General features: G+C 41.8%; 1 protein-coding gene across 3 annotated transcripts in view; it reads left to right on the top strand.

The window, feature by feature from the left end:
* The first annotated feature begins 843 nt into the window (after window positions 1–843).
* The window catches only part of TEC (tec protein tyrosine kinase), a 42,206-nt gene continuing 22,513 nt past the window's right edge, over window positions 844–20,536 (top strand). The window contains exons 1-3 of one of the 3 annotated variants that reach the window (XM_052681921.1): window positions 844–924; window positions 5,828–5,989; window positions 16,919–17,101. In XM_052681921.1, the coding sequence (XP_052537881.1) occupies window positions 16,964–17,101 (138 nt within the window). In that variant the 5' untranslated portion in view covers window positions 844–924; window positions 5,828–5,989; window positions 16,919–16,963. Of the gene's footprint in view, window positions 925–5,827; window positions 5,990–9,881; window positions 9,966–16,749; window positions 16,830–16,918; window positions 17,102–20,536 lie in introns of those variants that run through there. The other 2 variants (XM_052681923.1, XM_052681922.1) reach the window with 2 other exon arrangements.

Raw genomic sequence — 20,536 nt, 5'->3', positions numbered from 1 at the left:
TTTGGGTGGTACTGAAGGAGGGCTGTCCAGGCGCCGGATGCAGGGCTGCAGGCCTGGAGGCGGGGCAGAGGAACGTGGGGAGAGGGCTGAGAGGCGGCTACCTGCGCGGTGGCCACACAGTGACTGCCTAGGCGTTCATCACCCCGGAGATGCCCCGTGCACCAGGGATGAAGCCCTACGGCTCTCGGGACTCAGCAGCAGCACGGCTTTGGAGGAAAACCCCCAAGTGAAAACAAAGGCTCTGTAAGTCATTTCCTCTGTGCTGAACAGAAAGACATCTGTGCTGATGTAGCTATTACGCATAGGCACAGCAAAACAATACACTTGTTAGCAGCACAGACCCAGTTTGCTTTCCTCTGGACTCATTCTTTAAAGCATTTAGAGGCTTGTTTTAGCCGAACTTTTCCAGCTTTATCTCTTAACAAAGTTTTGCAGATAGTTTCTATAGATAAAGTTGTGATAATGGAAGGCAGTGAGGAAAAGGGCCTGGATGACAAGTCAGCAAGAAGTCATTGCAGCCGTGGCTGGTGCCCAAAGCTTTGGGGTGGCTACGTGCAACCACAACATCCGGCCTGGGTGCTCTGCCACGGGCATCATGCAGGACACACTGTGGAGCGGATACCAACAGGACCAAAGCACACCGTCAGTTTTCAAGACGCGCGCCGAAAACCGGGATGGGACCTGGCAGCCTCTCTTCACAATTCACCACCTCCTCCTCGCTTGGTTTGTTTCCCCACGAAGCGCGCACGCCACCGAGACGCCTCCGCGCTCCCCGCACCTGCGGCAGCGCCTAGCGCCTCTGCGCCTCCCCGCCGCCCTCACTACACTCCGCCCCACCCCGCCCCCCGAAGCGGAGCCGTGCCTCCCGCCTTACCCCTACTACCGCCTCACGGCCCCTTCCGCGGCGGCGTTCGGGAGCCGCAGGTAAGGCACAGGCGGGGAGCGCGGTGATAAAATACAGCAAGAGAAAGCTCAAACTTTTGCTGAGTTGCTAGTGGGAGCGGGGAGGGATTTGAGCGCAGGTGGTTGCTGCCCGGCAGCTCGGAAGCTGCTGGCCGATGCCATGCGGCAGCTGCAGCTCAGTGCACGGCTTCGAGCGAGCAGCAGGAGTGGCGGCGAGAAATGAAGCGCTGAGCGGTAAACGCTTGGAACTACCGGCAGTAGCGACCGGAGGTCGACCGGACAGTTCGCGTGATAGAAAGTGCGGTAGTGCGGTTCCCATCTACAGCCGAGTGTTGCTCGGTGTTTCCTTGTTTACGTGATGGAGTTTCTCTATGTAGCCGTGTAACTGCTCTGCCTCAGTAAGGCTCCGCGTCTCGGGCCGGGATCAGCTCAGTGTGGGTTTTCAGTACGGCTCCGTGTGCCTTCTGTGCCCTGCGCTGCCGTCCCTCTCGTGGAAGAGCTCCTACAACTGTTGCTCAGCTGCTGCGTGGGGCAGCTAACGCGGTGGCTGCTGTGCGAGCTCCTGCTGTGTTCCTATAAGCTGGAATCGGTCATTAGTGACACACTGAGCTTTTCTGCTGGATTTGGCTACAGACTGCTGATCTGAAGTGTCCAGTATTATTTCATCAAGAGTGCACCTCTTACAGAGATTAAAATAAATAAATAAATAATCAGCGGTAGCAGAAGTGCCCATGTAAATGTGTCTTGGGAGTACTACTTGACTGCTTGTTTTCAGTGCAGACTACATGCTGCTACAGGTGCTCAGATTGACTTTGGTAGAGCGTGGCTCTGGGTGAGGCATCACTTCTTAATTCCTCTCCTAACTCTCCAGTGACTGAAGGATTAATTGTTACATATGGTTGGTATAGAAGTATTTCATAGAAGCATTAAGGCTGGAAAGGACCACTAAGATCACCAGGTCTATCATCTCATCCCCACCATGCCTACTAACCATGTCTGTGTGTGCCACATTGACATGTTTCTTGAACACCTCCTGGGATGGTGACTCCACCACCTCCCTGGGCAGCCCGTTCCAATGCCTCACCGCTCTTTCTGAGAATGTTTCTAACATCCAACCTGAACTTCCCCCGGTGCAACTTAAGACCATTACCTCTCATTCTCTCACTGTTACCTGGGAGAAGAAGCTGACCCCCACTTCACCTCAACCTCCTTTCATGTCTTTGTAGAGAGCAACAAGGTCTCTCCTGTGCCTCCTCTTCTCTAGACTAAACAATCCTGAATTGAGATCATGAATTGAGATCAGACATGTTTAGGCTGTTTTGGGGTGGCAGAGTGCAGAGCCCGTACAGGCAGACTCCCAGTTACCTGTGCCCTCTGCTCCATTCCCACTCTGGTCTCTTCATGGCCTTCATGCTATCTCCCTCAAGTCCTTCCCTGTGGTCCAAAAGGTCTCTTGGGACACTGGAAGGCACTTGTTTGTTTTCTAGGGAGAAGGCAGTGTCCATGCAGGGTGCAATGGAAGGCTGGGAAGGGACTGGTATATGGGGTAGGGGTGGTGGGGAGCTGGTGTGCTGTCTCTTGCTATGTGGGGTCGTGGTGGTGTTCAGTGTCCACTGGCCTGCTATAAGATCTCAGATGGTTACGATCTGTAGGGGGCTAGAGCAGGAAAGCCCATTTGTTGTCACTCTCCTCTGACAGTCTTCATACATCTCAGGTTTATTTATTGTATTTATTTCTAACCAACTTTTTTTTTTTTTTTTTTTTTTTAACATCAAAGCTTGAGGTGAAATAACCCATCTCTACTTCTATTGCTAAATAAAAGGGTGTTTTACATGCCCTGCTAAATTTCAGAAAGAAGCCCGTGGGTGAACCAAAAAGATCTCTGAGTTTGCCTGCCAAAACCACTGAAAACAGAATCAGTGTGGTTATATTGGCCACCTGGGTACTCCCTCTTCTTTTTCCTCTCTCTTTTTTTTAATGTGATCATCTCACAGGTGTGAGAATCAAATCCAAACATGTGGCATTTAGAGATGGCAGACACTGCCAGTTGAGCTGCCTTTTAACCCAAGTTCTCATTTGCCAGAGCTGATTTTATTATCAATTCAAAACTTATAGAAGGAGCACCTTTCTTTTCTTTTTTCCTTTTAGATATTATTTTCGAGTTTGATCTTCTAAAGGCATAGATTGTGAAGCAGCTAGAATTATGTCCTGAGTTATGCTGCATTTCAGCTCCCAGCTGTGTGCTTAGCCCTGTGAATCAACTCTGTGCTGTATCCAATAGCCTGGCTGGCTGCCTGCAATGGCTGCAAATGGAGAAAAATGAAATACAGCTGACATTGTTTTACTGGCTTTATTTCATTTTATCTTGCCCTGAAACAACATTGTATTCAGGAGTGCCGTGATGGTGCAGTATCCTGTAATTAAGATTACAATAGCTGGGAAGTGGTTAATTTCACAGAACTGGTTGGAAGCACCAGGAAAAGTTTCCCCCTGCGCCAGCCATAGACGTAACCTGCCGTAGATTAGTTCCTTCTGTATTGTGTTAGCTAGTAAACTGAGTACACAAGATAAGGCAAAGAATGGTGTGCTTCTTATACAAATGTTTATATCTCAGATATGCAAAATATTTTCTGTTTATCAGATAATGGAATTCTGTGCTTCCTACTGTCAACGCAGATGTCATGGAAAATGCCTTTAGCCTTTGTTAACCATTGACCTCTAAGATGTTTTGCTACTTCTGTATGTTTTGACTTTTTTCGGTACCCGGTTATGTTTTCACTGCTGCAGTTCGAATTGTGCTTTAAAAAAGAGACAAGCTTGTGAGTGCCAAAAAGTGAGTTGCTGTGGTCTGTAGTGGGCCTCCTGCAGCAATAGGATACAAAAATGCCAGTATAAAACTCAGAAGGTATGAGAAGCAGTACTTGGGTGAACAGGGCTATAGTTTGGCATGGAGAAGAAGGCTTGAGGGTGTCTTCTTTCTTTTTTTCTTTTCCTTCCTGTATTTCAAAAAGCATGCATGCTTCTGAAGGACATCTAACATACAGCAAAGAAGGCAGTGTGTAGATGAGGGCGGCACGTGTCTGGGTGGACACATGTGCCCTTTCTATCACAAATGGTAGAAGAGGAACTGGGGTGCAGAGCTGTGTAATGGAGCACTGCCCCGTGGCTATGATGGCTCTGGTAGCTCTCAGTCATCCCCTGCCTCAGCGCTGTGATTCAGAGTCAGGATGCAGAAATGAGAAAAATACCACGAGGCAGAAGCTGGAAAAATAAATAGTCTTCTTCTAGAAATCTGTGGTGAAGGGCCTTGTCATAAGGGATGCTCTGAGAGGGGTAGATGGTAGGATTTCACAATTTCTCGTGTGTGGAGGCATGATAGGTCACTGCCTTGCAAGCACCATAAAGGGCATGCAGTGTTCAAACGGGAGTACAAAACTTGGAGGAGTAATGGAAACCTGCTGGGGAAAAAAAATAAACCCCAGTGTGCTGGGAATGCATGGAGCATGGGCCAAGTGTTTTCTTAGTGGTCCTGCTTTCCCTTATTCACTTTTCTCTTACAGGCAACTGTATGAATGGGTGCTGCTCTGCTATGTGTGAGGTACAACTGCATGGTACTCAAGTAGGTCACAGTAGGGTTTCCTGTCAGGAGGTTTTGCTCAACCCTGTGCCTTTTATGAGCTGTGATCTGATGAAATCATAAGAACACCTTAGATGTAGGCCTTGTTTGCACTTGAATAGGACAGAAAAAGATGGTGCAGTGTTCATCCTTTTGCAGCACGATGTGGGCAGGGCACTGGCAGCCAGCATGGCCCCTTGAATCACAATGCAAAAGAAATCATTTTTCCCTGGTGAAGCAACCACATAATTCAGTATTAGATAGAAATGGTAATTGCCCCTTGCTTGTAGCTGAATGCAGTACTTGCAACTCTCTCCCTGCGCAGAGATCTTTTTGTCATCTTCTCTGCACTAGTCTAAAGTGTGAAATGACAAGAGCACTTAGAATTCTTGGTGTAAGGCAGCTAAACTCCACCAGACCACTTTCACTTCCTCTCCTCAGCGAAAGGAGAGAAAATGCATGGAATAGAGGTCAGGGGTTGAGAGAAGGACAAAGGAGATGACTACCAATTGCTACCATGCACAGACCCAACTCAGTGTAGAGAGATGAACAGATGATGGCTGCTCCAAATGCAATGACTCCTATTTTATTTTGTTAGCCCAAGACGCCAGAGGCAGATGGTGGTGGTATGGCAGTAGAAGTTGAACTTTTCCACAGGTCTCTTAAAACTTGTAGTCTTAAATACACCTTGGGATCTTTTGAAAGCAAAATGGCTATCCAGACTCTATCCAGTAAAGATGATTAAAGGAACATTTTCAAGCGTGGCAGAATGTAGCACTCAGTGTTAAAACTGATTGGTTTACAGACTTCCACTGCAACTTCTCTTCAATCTGCTTATGCATAATGTGTCAGAGGGTAGTGTTCAGTTATGTGGTCACGTGCTGTGGCTCATTTAAAAACAAAATAATGGGCAAGTGGCATGATTCCTCAACTTCCTTCAGTTATTTCTCTAGATCTCTTGAACTGAAACCAACCTGGAAGTCAGTGAGAAGCAGGCAATCCCTGTGAAAACTTAAGATCTAGCTGTAAAATGACTATCTTATCCTACTTTTACAGTCTCTTGTGTTTATCCCATTTAATCTGGACATCAGTGACTCTGGGTGGTGGAAGTGTTGCTTCTAGTGTTGCCTATTCCATGGTATTTTTATGCCTTACCATTAGTGATCAGAGTGGATTAAATGGCATATGATGTTATCACACATTAATGATGGTATCATACAGTATCTCAAAGGGAGTTTAAGTCGAATACAGGTGCTTTAGATCTTAAATGTCTTGTGATGCCTGATGAGTGCTCTTGTCCCTCTTTAGCTCACAACAGCTGAAACATCCTGACATCCAAGAATTTTCATCGAGGGGAGTGGGGTAATGAGCCTCTATGCTAGAGATGCTGACTGCCTCACAGGATTGAGAGCCTGAAAGAAAAGGAATGCACAAGATGACAGCACTACCTCCAGTTGTGTTGATTTTCAGGTATGGTGAGAAATTATTTCCTTGAGATAATACTTAAAATTTAACAGTGGTGAGACTACAGTCCTTTAGTATTCCTTGCTTCTTGGACTGTGTTGTATGTGAAGGAATTCTTCAAGGTTGCATCCTGAGTTTTCAGGCCTGTATTTAGAGACTTTATTAGTAAAAGGCTGAAATGCAAGTGAAAGTTTCTCTGTTTTAAAAAATCTACAAATAAGGTCAGGATAGAACTCTGTTGGATCTGCCTCCAGAACTTCAGGAAAATAGGTCTCACTCTTCCAATTATCCATTCAGAAAGTACCCAGCAGTGTGGATTCTATGTAGAGAGAATATTTTTATTTGCATGTTTTGTTTTGTTTTGTTTTTTAAATTTTCAATCCTTATCGTGTCATAGATTGTTCAAGTACAGAGCAAAGCAGAAACTGAAAGGCTTTGCTAAATTTTGAAAGAAAATGAAAGCTGCTGTAAATAAATGCAGTCCTTCAAGTCATTTGCCACCTAAGCATGCACAAAGCATGACGCTGTACAATTCTCTCTGGTAGCATGACTGTTATGATTTTGAGTGCAAATCAAATGGAAATTCAAGCACAATATGACGGATTATTAATGAAATGAGACATGAGGGTGTGGTGTGATGGTGAGGGAGTTTTGAGTTGAGTTTCATCTGAGGTTCGCTATATGAAGTTTTTCTTGTAACCCATCCGACGGATCAGGGTCAGAAAGGAATCAGAAGGATTCAGGAAGATAAGAATCAGAAGATAAGAATGTAGACCTTACCAACATCTCTGTTTTGGTAAGCACAGCAAATATCACACGGTTTGGGAAGCTGTGAATTGCCAGATGTGGGAAAAGCAGTACAGCATCTCAGCTGAAGTGAAAATGATCATTGATTTGCAATCCCATCTCCTCCATTTGCTTGATGATGTATCCTGATGAAAACAATGCATGGGAAACTTGACACACAGGAACTTGCAGGCTTGCAGTATTTCCTGCCCCCTGCTTGTTGGCTTGTATTTTTCTTGTGCACAGATGATGATTTTGATGAATAACTCTAGATATATCAGCACTGCCTGTATGAGAGAAGGTTTGGGGCAAGTCAGCTATTAAATAGGTGTAAAAAAAACCTAACAGTTGCCAAGTTGCATCACTGTGCTGCCTCAAGAAGATAATCAAGAATTTCAGGGAAGAAGTAGGCTTTTGTTGAGGTCAATTCATCATCTAGTTAATTTCACAATTTTGTTTTCTGCTGAAATTCCCATTACCCATGAACTATTTCTTACCATTTTAGCTTCCTCACCCCATCGTAGGTTCTTGTTTCTGTCTCTAAAACCAATTATTAACACAAGTGTGTATTTTTCATATTAGTTGCCTTATTAACAAATGTGTTGAAAGATAGTGTACTTTCTGGTATATTTTGTTGGAAATAAACAGTTGTCATAATGAGAAATGTATGTTATGTAAATTTCTATAATTAATAACTAACATCTTGTCACATAGCATGTGGTTACCTTGATTATGTACTTTTTCACGTTTTGTTTTGTTAAAATGCTGGTGTATGAACACTGGAACCAGTCCTGGTGCATATAGGGCCTGCCACAGCTGCACTTAGTCTCTGACAGTCTTTGATTCATTTTTGATAAGCAAACTGTGCAGTGAATGCATTAGTTTCAGCATTGGCATCTCACTGTGAAGGTGCTCTTCATAGACCATCTGCCAAAAGCATCTAAAGGGTAATTAAAAATAGGATGTGATTTTATTAAACTGCTTTTATTTTTAGAGGGAGAATGGTCATTTTGTGCCGCAGTAGAGCTGCTAACAGCTACTATTACTGAGAGGACATGAACTTGGCTCATATTTAACCTACGTGTATTACTTAGGAGGGTGGATATCTGATAAAAGATTTAAAAATGATCATGATTTTTAGCAATATGGAGAGTAGTTTGCGTTCTTCCACAACCCAGAGAAAAGGAACACCACACCCCTGGAGCTGGTTCAAGGCTTCCTCATCTTGTTCTGGGAAAATTTGCTTTAAAATGAAAGAAAACAATACAGCAGCCATCATTCCTCCCTAACTCAGCTCCTACCCAGAGGTAGCAGTCTTTTCTGCTAGCTGCATGCTCAAGATTTCCCCCAAATTCCTGGTGAACCAAGTACACATTCGCAGTTCTTCCTGACCTCAAAACTTCCTTGTAACTCTTCCCAACCTACACTCACTTCCATGGTCATGTGTCCTTTGCTGGGAGGTAACCAGTTCAGTGCAGATGGGTCTGGATTAAATTTCCCATAAACTGTCCCTTTGCAACGAGGCTCACGCATGTTTGTGTGGCTGTCACTCTGTAGGTGCTGAAGCGCTCCGCCGGCTGTTTTGTTGCAGGTGCTAACAGTTATCATCCATTTTGGGAAGTGATATAGTTTCCGTATAACTGCATGGGGGAAAGAAAGTATATCGAGGAGCACTGCAGAAGTCATAAATGTCGTTTGGATTCTGATGAGACACTTTCATCACAGACTGAGGAAAATGTGATGTTTGAAACGATAGAAATAATCTTAGTAGACGCACATACAGGCCTGCTGTCAATTTGGGAAGTAGTAGTTTTCCCAGTAGTGTGGAAGAAGAAAGTTCCTTTACATTTCTTATGAATAAAACAAGTACTGAAAGAGGCTGGCAGGTTGCTAGGTGAATAGGTTGCTTCCTTAGCAATAAAACAGCAAGTAGGAGTTGGTGTTTGCAGTGCATTTTAAAAACAAATGCTGTTATGATTCAGTGGAAGATCATCCCGAATTTTAAGGAACATCTCCGAATAACTCATTAATTGTACTGCTGGCATGCAATCGTACTGAACACTGTAAAAGTGAATTATAAACATTTTTACTTCTGTCAGTTCATTATACCTGGGTCTAGTGTGACTGCAAGCTTTGGTGACTTAAAGCTGGCCTTTGAAAGTGGAAGCAGACACAGGTTATCAAATCCAATTACATGGGATGTACCTATTGACTGCTTCTGTGTACTGTTCTTGAGATATGAAGATGTGTTTTTAATTCATAAACCCTTTGTCAAATGTGCAGTCAATACAGTTCATGACATAGTTTGACAACTATATATCAACTGAGAAATGAGTGACTCAGGATGCTCATGCTTGGACTCATCTGTGTCTTTTCAGCAGAGTGCAAGTCAGAGAAGCTAGTGACAAGCTGGCTGGGATCAGAAGCAAGTGTAGCATAATTCACACCTGAGAGAACAATTCCAGAGTAGTGCAAATGAATGGTAGCATTGGTACTGCTTTTTCTGCAGCCAGCATCCCAGCCAGGGTTTCTGTTGCTTCAGCTATGCTACACAGACATACCAGTGACACTTTGCCATGATCCATGATGGCTCTTTGATGCAGAGGACAGCTGCTTAGAAGTATTCCAGGTTTGCTGGCAAAGCCTGTGCAAGGTAGAACTCCTTCAGCTGCTGACTGAGTTTCCAAGATGGTTTAAAACAACACAGATAATGACCCAGAAAACTGGGAGCTGTTTTTTTTGTATGTTGAAATACTGTAGTCTGATATTGTTCCTAGCTATGGAATTAATAGTTTAAGGGCCAGAGGAGGGATGGTGCCAGATGATTAATGTGTGTCTCATGTATCAGTTCAGTGGTGCAAAACAGGACTGTAATTGTGTTGAACTTAATGCAAACTTGTATTGGTGTCAGTCACATGGTATGTACACTGGGTAAGCAGAGAGAATTTACTTTGTAGTCAGAGAAATGGTAGTTTAGTTCATTACTGTATTGGTGTAGTGGAAATGCTAACTCAGGGCTTGAAACAGTGATTGAGCACCTGGTAGGAAGGCAGGGCCAACACAAGGAGCGCAGGTGCACACAATATACCTGAGTGACCAGAAGAGGTGCAGCCAGGATCCACCCCTTCCCAGACCTCATTTAAGGGTTGGCAGTGGAAGCAAGGGTAGATCCCTGCCTAATGGAAACCTCCTGAGGGTAAGCAGGTTCTTTACGCTGTGTCCATGGCTGCCGTGTTGAGCATATGTTCACTATCTGCAGCCTAGGATTTTTGCTATCATTACAGTGCTTTCCATCTTATTGTAGCATTATGGTTGGAAAGAAAAGTTACTTTAGAAATATTAGACATTCATTGTAGAGAAAACAAGGCACCATTTGTATGAGTTATTGTATTTTAGTTAGAACATGTCAAATGAGTGTCTTGACCACTAAAATAAATTGAGGTATTTGTGCTATAATATGCCAACTGCTCACCTGAGATTGTGTGATGTTAGGAAAATCAAATTCAAATTATGAGGGAGTTGAATTAATATTTCTCCTTTAGTGAAACTAAAAAGGTCAGAACTGCCTGAGGCACTGTTGATGTCAGTCTTGTTTGTTTGCTTTTCCCAGTTTTGTGTATAGTTGCAATTCACCTGCTACTTAATGGTGAGCTTTAGAGTCTGTGAACAGAAGAATTAAGTTAAACTTCTGAGCAGAACGTTTAGTTTTTAATCCCTCTTAATCTCCAGCTTCCTGTAAAAGGAAGAAAAGCTTTTCCACCAGCATCACCCATTTCCATTGCCAATCTCACCTCTGCCTGTGTTTTAATAAGTGGGTGTTGCTGTTCCTCCTCCCTCCTTATCAGGAGGGGTGTTTAGGGGGAGGGCTGAGGCAGTGATTCTACTTTGCCAAATGTCTACTCAGCTCTGTGGAGCCATTGAGAACACTGTAGGGGACACAGCTGTGTACAAGTGAAATTAATGCTCTGCTCTCTCTCAGCTTCATCTCTGCTAAGCCAATGCCATGCAGGTTTGGGGGTAGTTCTTCCATTTTCTTCTTTAACTTGCTCTGCAGATGCTTGCCAGAATGAAGAGGACTGTTTCTTTTACATAAAAACATACGAGCTATACTATACATAAAAACATACAAGCAGGGCCAGGATATCACCTAGCTCCTATCAGTTCCAACCCTGACTTGACCCTTTTGTTCATGTGTTCCCACTTCCAGTTACATTTGCACAAGGAAGCTGGACTCCTGTTCTTTACCAGATTTTCAGGCTGCACCCACGAAGAGGCAAATCCTTGTAGTCTCTGCCTCACCTGGCCAGCTGCAGCCCAGCTGATGCATCCTGAAGCCCCACGATACAATCAAATTCATGAGTCAAATGTAGAATAGTTAAAAACGTGCTAATTTTCTCACATGTGCTTCCTCTGACTGTTGCAGGAGGTCTGGTCAGAAGGCCCAACTGGATACTACTTTGTCTTGTTAAAGTTTGATCTGACCGTGTGCTAAGGCAAATGCACAAACTATAGCCAAGCCTGAGTTAGTTAACCTTGCTGACAGGCTATTTTAGTTTGTGTCAGACTGCACATGGCTTCTGGTAAGCCCAAAACCACAGCCTCTCAGTAGAGGCCAGTTCTGCCTACAGAAGACTCGAGATTGAGTTTCTTCTGTGGGAGGTACTGTGCCATTGCGATGTGTTGCCTAGAAGCTTGCCATTGTCTACAGCAAAAATGACATGGTAATTTTGGATGCTGGGTTAGAATTTATTATAGTAGCTAGTGTGAAAAGCAACAGTTATTTATGGAAGTGATAGCAGCCATAAACTGCTAGATATGCTAACTGCTAGAATGAACAGGGGTGATGCAAAGCCACATTATGTTTGTGGTTACAGAATTATTTTCTCAAGCCTAAAAAATCAGACTGACAGATATTTGAGATTCTCTTACTGCTAAAGATTTATTTTGTGTATGTTTTAAATTTTCCATGAATATAATGATTTTAACCACCTTCTGTCTATGTATATACATATAAAGACCCCTTTGTCCAATTACAAAAGCCATCACATTTTCATGTCTTGCTACTATTACTTTGAGATGAAAAGAGGATGGATGAAAGTAGAGGTTAAACTTTACATTGCTGGTGGTGAAAAGCAGCAAAAACTTTTCACAAACATTGAGAGTGGCAAAGAGGCAGGCTTACAGATGTTGCAGCCTTACCATCATCACTTGGCATGCAATAAAAAAGGCGGGGGATTAGGTTCATATTCAAAGAGATTTGAAACTCTAACTCTTGGGCAGTGGGTTTTGCTTTTCCTCAATTCAGAAACGAAGCTGATTTTTACCAGTCTTTAATGAAATTGTAAGACATCCTTATAAAATCCTTTGGCTAATAAACAGGGTAAGTTTCTGTTTGGGAATGGAATATAATGCAAGAGCTAATCTCTTGTTTCATAGCCAGCGCTGTTTCCTGAGGCCGTGACACACTCAAAGGTTTTTATCTTTGAAAAGGACAGGTGGCTGAGAGAGCTTGAGGTCTGTAGGATGAGAAAGCTGCTTGGATTTTGCTACTTTAGCAAATGTTTCATGATCTTTTTTTTTCCTCCTTTTTTTCCTCCATCCCAAACAAAATTTCAGCTTTATTTTCTTCCAGCTAAGAACTTTACAAATGCTAAAGTCTTTTTGATCTGAATAAACTGCGGGCAAAAAATTTACAGGTATTGTAGGGCACTCGTGCAGAAAAAATAGGAAAAACTACAACTAGTTACCTACAGAGCAATAAGTGAAAATTCATGTGGTATCTGGTAGTGCTGCTAATTCGAAATTAGTAGATAATCAAAATAATTTTTAAAAAAGAAAACATTTTCTACATGGATAATAAAGTAGTTTTGTTTCATAAAGCACCACCTCCTTCTAAATACTTTGTAAGGGAATTGATGAAGGTATTTATAGATCTGTGAAAGGATAACATAGTCATTGTAGTGTGCTCCTTACAGGGGGGCATGATCAAAGGGTTTGGAGATACGTATACATTGTTCTCCTAAACCTAAAAGGGAATAATTCCTTTTTCCATGCTTTTCAGTGCTCTTTGGATTTGCCTTCTCTTTTGTGAATAGCCAGCAGTGAATTGGTGCTCCAGTTTGCTGTTCTGAAGCTTCTCTCCTCATTGCCAGCACACCCTATCCAAGAGGGACCAGCACGTTTTCAGTGTTTGCTTACCAACCCAGCTACCTAAGTTATAATGCTAAAAAAAAAACAAACATTTTTAGTTTGTAAAATGTTGTAATCCTGTTTCTAAGGAATTTTGGAAAACCTGTGCAGATTAAAATGAAATTCTCCCAGTGCATATGTGAGTAGCTTGCAGTTAAAAAAAGGGTATTTTGCAACATTGTGTGCTTAACTTAGAGATTGTCAAGTCAAAGGGTTGTCGCTGAGTTACCCCTTAGCCTGTTTAATTCTTTACCTAAACGTGGTGCATGAAAATAGGAATTTTCTTTCCACACGGCCTGATTGCATTTAGAACTAGCCCACTGGTACTTTGACTGACTTTCAAGTAAAGATTAGGGTTTTACAGACATTTAGGTATAATTTTCAAATTTGTTTGAAAACTGCTGCCCAGAATTACATTTCTGTCAGTTAAAAAATAGTTTGCACATGTTAGAGCCACGTGGCTTCTCAGTCTTGCTTTAAGAGGGGAAAAAAAACCCAACCAACCAACCAGTTTCTCCTCTTCTCCTCCCTTCCCTCCCCCCCCCCCCCAAAAAAAAAGCTCGTAAAAAACAACACAGTTGATGAAGAGTTGCAGATTTGCATCAAAATTCCGAAGTACCATCTGTGTACTTAAAATTGACATCTTTATATTTTCTAAACTGAATTGGTGAATATCACAGTGTTCTAATTAATGTGCCGGAGCAGGTGATATGTTTTTGATGTTAAATACAGAGGCCTGAAATTGCTGCCAATTTGAACTGATGCACCCAAAGTGTGAAAAAAGCGTATGTGCAGGATACATAAAACCTAAGCCAGAAAGCTGAGGGTGTCCATTTGTCAGAGAGGTTATCTGTCACGACTGGCAGTCCATCCAGTTAGCATTGAGACTTTGCATGGGAAAACCCAAATTATCAGGTAAATCTCTAAGGAGGGAGGAAACTCGGAAAACAGAGCTCTGACTTGGCTTGATTTTTTTAGATGCAGACAAATGTTTTCTTGGTGTTTGTTTTATGACTGTTGTACTAAGTGTGTTTATAGAATGCTTTTGCTCCTCTAAACAAGTCTGACTCTGATAAAAGGATTTGTGCTGTGAAAAGCAGCAGTTAATTAACACCTCTGGGCTGGAGGAGCTCTAGCCAGATAGTGATGCACTTGTTCCTTTCTAAGTGGAGCTTCTGTTGGGACTTGCATCCATTTATGTGCTCACTGATGGACTTGCAATGATAAATTGTTTCAATAAACGAATACAGGCCAAGAGAGAAACTCCCAAGGGAGTGGGAACAAGTAGTTCCCAACTACAGGAGCAATGTTGCAACTGCTCTGTTTACCTAATCACTTGATGCTTGTTTTCCTAGAGAAACAAGGGAGAGGTGGCATGCATAAGCAACTCTAGTTACAAGGAAAAGCCAGGCTTGATTTTGACCATTATTATTTAATGGATTTATCTTAGAAGCTTTTAAAATTTGTTCTGAGAAAAGTATATGCTGACTTTATGGCCTTATGGCCTTACATCTGAATGCATCCAAATGTGAAGATTGATCAGTGCAAACTGATGCCTGAAGCTGGGAATGTATTTCTTTTTTTATTTTTCCCTAAAAATTTTCGAACACCTGTAATTCTTTCTTATTTCTGTCATGATCTGTAGTACTTGTAAATTAGATTGTATTTGTTATCATGTAACTCAAGTTGGCAGGGAGATGGGCAAGCCCTAGGCAGGAAGTATTATGAAAATTTTAGATGGGTGGCAGCACGAAACTCCCACAGCTGTTTGGAACAAGATAAGAATGTGTCATACGATAGCTTCATGGACTTGGGAATAGTTTGGAAACAATTGAATGTTTGGGAATAAAAGCGTGGAAAAATCATTCTGAAACTGCTGAAGAAAAGAAATGATGTAGATGTTTCACAAGAGGTAAGAGTGGTTGTTACAGCTTCTTCTCTGAGAATTTTGTAGAAGTTGTAGGTGAGAGTTCTGTTATCCTGAGCCTCACTTATGGAAACAGAAATGTGGCTAGAAACACTGATGTGAAAAAGCAGGTCTTGTGACTAGGTGCAGATTCAAAGGCTGATTTTCTGACCTGGGAAACTGGTTCTAATCTGTGGAGATCTCTGCAGCAGCAATAACTCAATGTAGATAAATACCTGTAGCAACAGGTGCAAGCAAAGTGCAGATGTTGACCAATTATATTTTATTTTTTTAACCTGATACTCTTTCAAAAGAATTTTTTTGTTTGTTTCTTGTGTAATGTGAATATCACTGAAGAGGGCTGACTGGGAGATAAAATATTTTAGTGTTATCAATATTGAGATCTGAAATCAGAATTAGTATCAAATTATTCTTGTATCTGTGCTAGACTTCTGATATCACAATTTCCAAGACAGTTTTTTTGTTGTAAGTGCCAACAGAGAGTTTGTACTATGGAGAACACACTAGTTGTGTTTCTCTCCACACTAGCGAGAGAAAGCTTATGATGAACCCTTGTAGTCCGGTGTGTGTTAAGGTGGTCTGAAAGCTAATACTAACCTTTAATTCTTTGAACAGTGTTTGCATTTTCAGTAATATCCTTCTTAATTACCTTTAAGATTGTGAATTTATATTCAGAAGGATAATAAACAGAATGTGGCAGCTTGGATAATTAAATAGTGCACTCAAGATTAATTAAAAAATTCATCTTCCTTTCAATAATGCAGTGTGACAGATGACCAGTGAGTTTATGTGCATAGGTGTATCAGAGGAAGAGGGAAAACAATAAGATTGTTCGTCGTAATTATTTTGTCCAATTTGGTTACCTTTACTTAAGCATCCTATCCTGTAAAGTGTAAACTAGAGACTAATCCTTCAATATTTGCAAGATATATGCCTTAAAAAAAAAAAGGTACTTTTTAATGCAGTGAACAAGAAAATAAATCCAGATGTGTGAAATGGTCAGAGTGTGGAATGTAATGAATTAGTCAGCTAAGACAGTGAGTGAAATGTGGTAACACAGACTGAAAGGCAAAGGGCATCACTGCATGTATTGTCAAAACAAATAATGAAAGGTTTGGGAACAAAGCAAAAGGAGAGGTACTGAAGTGATTGTGTTTACATCTAACTTTATTTAAACACTTCTTCTGTAGGATAATACTGCGAGGTGACCTGCAGCTTTTCAAGCTTTTCTGTATGATACTGTGAAATGTACTGTGTAACTGAGATCTTGATAGCCTGAAATCTTTGGAAGTAGAAGGTGGAAGGCATGTATTCAGCATTTGCTGAGACTTAGGCTTCTTTAATTCTTTGCTTCCGAACTGACATCTTCTAAACCACTGTTTGTGAAAGAAAACTTTCACTGATGTAATAGACAACAATTTTCAAAATGTCTTTTACTGTTGCATGTTCAATTTTTTCAGAGCAAACTTATTTTTGCAGAAGGCATTAAGGCCCACATGTATATGTGTGGGCCTTAATGATTAAAATCTGGTTGCCCGAAAATATCTCACGGGCACCCAGCTCATGCAGAGTCTCCCAGTAGAATGGGAAGGATGGCACTGAGTTCCTGAGCTTCAAGAGTCTTGTTTCATAGGGAATTTTTCAGAAAATTATTCTCTTAAAATGCTTGAAGTCTGGTTGGTACTATGGTGAGGAAGAATAGTCAGATGTGGTCACATATTCTCTCTGGGATAGGATCATAGCATATCCTGAGCTAGAAGGGCCCATAAGGATAATCAAGTCCAACCCACCTAGAGCAAGATAGGCTGCAATGTACTTTATTTCAGCCCAGCCAGATACAGCTTTTGGCAATACCTGAACTTTCTTGTGTAATCGTTAACTTCTGTGAACTTCCGTGTGGTTCAGATGGACTCCAGCTGTCTGTATTTTCAGTTAATTTTGTTTGTAAGTAGCAGTTCTTTTCACTACAGAAATCTGCAGAGCTGTGATCCTTCAAAGACAGAGTAATGACTTTGTTTCTCTCATCTTCACAGGAACTGATATTCAATGGCTAGAAACAGAGGCGACAAGTGGCTGAAATGAATATGACTGCTATTCTCCAAGAGATCTTGATTAAAAGGTCACAACAGAAGAAGAGGACTTCTCCTTTAAACTACAAAGAGAGGCTTTTTGTACTTACAAATTCTATGTTAACATATTATGAAGGTCGAGCAGAGGTAGGAGATACAGATTTATATGATAGGCTGCCTTTGTTTGTTCTTTTGTTTGCTTTTTTTCCCTGTAGGGTATCATACAGTCAGGGAATGGATAAGGTGGATGGCAGTGAACATAAACCACTGATTCTTATTCCTCTTATTTATAATATATGTTTCCTGAAGTGCAGATTATGTATCTGGTAGTGTAAACTAATTCCTAATTGGGGCAGTAGTACATGGCCAGGATGCCAATAACAAAGTAAAAGATGGTTGCTAAGAGCTGCTTTCTTTCTCTCTTATCTTTAATGGTTTTATTTCTGGATCTTTCTGATGGAAGGGTCTTGGCATAATTTTACTGCTGGCATTTGTCACTCGCTGTTAATAATTATTTCCCAAGTGGTTACAGCATCGTTCTTTCTGAATATGGCATATTGGATATTGTGCTAGAAAGGCTTCTGTAAGAAATTTACATTTTCCCTACTAATGGGACGTCCTTTAGTTTTTCAGTTGATTCTCACATAGGATTTTCTGTATGGTATGTTCTCACTGAAGAGTTTGTTGTAACTTTGCTGTTGCCCTTCTTTGGCTTCTATCCATGTGTAACCTTCTTTTACATGAGTTTTGGAAGATTTTTCAAATAGACTTCCTTACACTGCTATGGAAAAAGCCTTGATTGTTTTTCTGCTCCAAATTGGGCTGGCCAGCCCCAACTTGTATGTGGCAGTGAGACTGTGAACTTCCTTCCACATCTGTAAAGTAACTGGCTTCCAAATTCTAACAGGAGCATGAACATGTGGTAGGCACTACAGACCAAGTTCACTAGGGATGGGCTCAATTAGGATGGATCCTGCAGCCTAGCGATTGAAGTGAAGCTGGAAGCAATTTCTTTGGCAGCACTAACAACCCATCTCTATGTAAATTTAATGTAAATTCAGTTACGTGACAAGTCAACAGTGTACACTAGGCAAATCTTCAGACCAGCATTTTTCAGAGGAGATCTGGATTCAGTTTCATCAGGATCATCTGTCTCTGAAGTATCCCATCACGCAGTTAGTGCTGAGGGGTCACACTTTCCATGTAACAGAGCCTGCCTTCCAGATTTGTCATGGTGAAGACAGCAATTAAAATGGCTGCAATATCTAGAAGAGCTTTTGCTACACACGGGATAGCTGTACAATGAATAAAATGTAATGGAGATGTCTCTGCATCTCTTCTGTTAGATGACTTACCTCTGGTGAAGAAGTCTGTTTAAGTGTGGTTCTCTGCTAGAGCCAGGGCTCACCACAGAATTGAGCTTTCTTACTGGAGGACCACAGCAGACTCTTGTAGCTGCCTGTTACATCTCACCCAAACATACCACAGAAAGTGGTTTTTGTTGGTCCTTTACTCTGCCATTTTTCTGCACGTAGCTTGTGTGCGGTCAAGGATTAAAAACAAGAAACAGATTTCTGTATTTTTTTTGTATTTTTCACTGACTGCTGCAATAAAATACGCATTTATTTTAGAATACAACCAATCTTCCTTTCCCTTTCCTTCAAAGAAACCGTAGGAGAAAGCTAAGAAGCCCTCTGGAACATGTCTTGCATGCTTTTTTGTGTGTGTGTATGTATGAGCCTACATTCAGTCCAGGCAGAACTGTTACAAACAGGTTTTTCAGGTCTAGTTGTTATCTTTCAAGAAGTCACCACTTCCAGCTTTATACCACCTTTAAACTGCAGGTTTGCTTGCAGTGAGATGGAGTAGGACATCGTGCCCTCAGCTGTGGGGACAGTAGCTTCTTGAAATGTTCCAGTTTGAGGTCAGGACTGTTGGTATGAAACTACATACTACACCTACACAGCCCAGCTGTGGAAAGAGACAAATCAATTTCCTCCCTGTCCTCACCTTGCAGCACCCTCACCCTACTTGAGTTGGCCCTGGCATTTCTTGGGCTCTGCGATGCTCTGAAGTCATTTTTCATCAGCAGAAGGATGCTTGGTGCGTTTTTGTTTTTGCCAGGTGAGCGTTATGCTGGGTTAGGAAGCTGCATTAGCTCCATGTAGGATCTGATGTGCCAGAGACAATGTCAGGTGGCGGAGGAGGACAGAATGCTCCAGCTGTTGGCATCACAGGTTGTCAGACTGGCTTAGCCACAGCATACAGCTTTACAACCCATGCCTCCAATCCGTTTTCGTCTTCAGTGTGCCTCCCACATTAGGTTCTTTTAAACATTAATCAGCGTTCTGTTTTACAGAGTGTGTCTGAAAATAATGAGTTCTGATCGTAGAGGAGCATGCAGTATCTCATGTCAGCAGTACTTGGGCTGTTTGAGAACTTACTGCATGACTAAGATCTCTGTCATGCAGCAGTAGTTATTCCTTTGTGTCACTGAGCAACTGAAATGGAAAAGGTTGAGGGTTTTATTCATCTATTTTAAGCCAATGTTGGTAGTTGTAAATCTGTATTAACAGTAAGACAGCTGTGTATTTTGGCTGAAGCAGTTTATGTGAAATGAAAAAAGTAATTGGAAATGAAAGTCGTGGTTCCTCTGAATAGTTGGATGTTTATTGCTGAAATGAAATGTGACTTACTGTTTGAACATAAAGGTATGGCAGATAAAGGGTATGTACAGACTAGTCTCTTTTCAGGGCTGACAGTGGACTTACCTTACCAGTCTGACCTGTTGGTCCTTTACAGAAATTCAGACTGTTAAGGTAAGTAAGGAAACCGAGGCCAAGAGAACTTCACAGCATCATTTTGGTCACATTGCTGCAGTGGGAGCAGTCAGTCCAGGGTGCTGAGCTCTGCTCCTCCAGGCAAGGATGTGATTCCCAGCATGGTCTCTGATAACTTTTTCAGTTTTGACTTCTACTGGGTACCTGGCAGAGAGTGTTCAGGAAGAACCCAGGGTTTATGTTCGTGTAAATAGTCATATCACTTATATTATTTATTATTAACGTTTTTTCTTAATTTATTTTATTAAAATTCAATGTTGTTAACCAGATAAGTCAGTACTCAAAGTGTGGGCAACCTGGGATTGTAAACGGAGAAACAGAAGAGGAGACTTGATATATCTGGTGGCAGAAGTGGAACATTTATGACAACAAAAAGCAGTCAACCACAGAAAAACGTTGTTGATGTAAATACTTCTGGGAGATCTCACTGACACCCCCCCTCTCCCAACCCCCCCCATTCTCTGCATCCAGTGGTAGGAGTTCACTTGCTCTTTGGCAACAAACTGCACAATGTATAAGTACTGTTCTCTATTTTTCTTTGTTATGTATTTTCTTTGTTATGTATTGCAAAGTGCTGTATGTCTACTTGGAGCATTAAGTGATTATCTCACAAGCATGACTGCTAGCAACAGGGTAATTGTTTTAGAACTAGTTCATAACCTGTTTAAAACTTAGCTTTTCATGCACTTTAAAGCAACCCAGGCACTCTGTCATTTTTGCACGGTGGTGCAATGTAGCCATA

This window comes from Tympanuchus pallidicinctus, unplaced genomic scaffold (genome assembly GCF_026119805.1).
Source record: "Tympanuchus pallidicinctus isolate F22 unplaced genomic scaffold, pur_lepc_1.0 scaffold2, whole genome shotgun sequence".
NCBI classification, from domain to species: domain Eukaryota; kingdom Metazoa; phylum Chordata; class Aves; order Galliformes; family Phasianidae; genus Tympanuchus; species Tympanuchus pallidicinctus.
The sequence above is the reverse complement of the archived record's forward strand: the minus strand, read 5'-3'. Positions and strand labels throughout refer to the sequence as shown.